The 1,167-nt window shown below is 59.2% G+C and overlaps 1 protein-coding gene across 1 annotated transcript in view; it reads right to left on the bottom strand.

The window, feature by feature from the left end:
• Positions 1-888, bottom strand: part of TBR1 (T-box brain transcription factor 1) — a 4,168-nt gene extending 3,280 nt beyond the window's left edge. Inside the window, exon 1 of the mRNA XM_042874979.1 lies at positions 197-888. Within this exon, the coding sequence (XP_042730913.1) occupies positions 197-888 (692 nt within the window). The remainder of the gene's footprint in view (positions 1-196) is intronic.
• Positions 889-1,167: the final 279 nt, after the last annotated feature.

Genomic DNA, 1,167 nt, shown 5'->3' with positions numbered 1-1,167 from the left:
CGATGCCATCCTCGCAGCTCCCGGCAGCGAGCGGGGAATAAAATCCCGGCGCGGGTCCGTGCCTGGGGCGCAGCGCTGCGGGTGGGGATGGGCGCGGGGCTGCCCGGGTCCCGGCGGCTCCCCCGGGGCGGTGGCGGCGGGCGGCTCCCGCGGCGGCCCCGCGCGGCGGCTCCGCGCGGCGGCGGCGGCGGCTTACCTGCCCTGCTTGGTGATGATCATCTCCGTCTGGTGCCGGTGGAATTTCAGCCAAAGCGGCCTGTTGCACAGGTAGACCTGCGCCTTGCCCGGCACTAGCCCCGGCTGGGCGGAGGAGAACTGGTAGAACGGGGCGCTCTGGTAGGAATGGCCATACTGCTGGGGGTAGGGGTAGCCCGGCGCCGGGTAGCCCTGCGGCGAGGAGTTGGACAGGAGGCTGTTATAGGCGCCGTTGGTGATGACGGGGTGGTGAGCCATGTAGCGGCTGGGGCTGGCGATGGAGAAGGCCGGGTGAGCAGGTCCGTGCTGGCCGGGGTAGGGGAACATGGCACTGGGCGCGGAGGCAGCAGACTGGGGCTGGCTGGACTGAGAGAGCAGATAGCGATCTGCGGCAGATCCATCGAAACTGTGACGAAGCTCGGAGACCCCGTCCAAGACGGGAGAGAGTTTATTTCTCTGGACGTCCCCTGGTGTGTCCTTGGAGTCGGGAAAATTGTCTGTATCTGACTGATTCGTCATCCCCCTGGTAATTTTTTTCAAAGGTGAACTTCTCTCCAGGTTGTCAGTGGTCGAGATAATGGGATGATCATGCAAGGCAAGCTCGGATCCGCCTGCGTGTGGGTAACTGCTGCTCACATTGAGAAATTTCTTGGAGAGCATGATAGAGGGAGAAAGACAATGCTCCAGCTGCATCGCTCTGCACCGCAGCAATAACCCTTCCGTCCCTGGAGCTGAGGGCTGCTCGCTACCAGAAGCGAGACATCCTGGGACCCTCGGTAGGCAGAAAGCACTTCATCCACCAAATGCTTCCCAAACGTTTGATTTACTTTTTTTTTTTTTTTTTTTTTTTTTTTTTTTTTTTTTTTTTTTTTTTTCTTCCCTGGGAGAAGAGATTGGCCAATTGACACTATGCAGCAATCAGGAAAGACTCACTTTTGATCTCGCTGCTTGTGGAGAGGATGAAACGGCTCC

The sequence above is a fragment of the Lagopus leucura genome, unplaced genomic scaffold (assembly GCF_019238085.1).
Source record: "Lagopus leucura isolate 7727_CA_CO unplaced genomic scaffold, USGS_WTPT01 Super-Scaffold_100012, whole genome shotgun sequence".
Taxonomy (NCBI): domain Eukaryota; kingdom Metazoa; phylum Chordata; class Aves; order Galliformes; family Phasianidae; genus Lagopus; species Lagopus leucura.
This window is presented reverse-complemented; position numbering and strand designations above follow the sequence as displayed.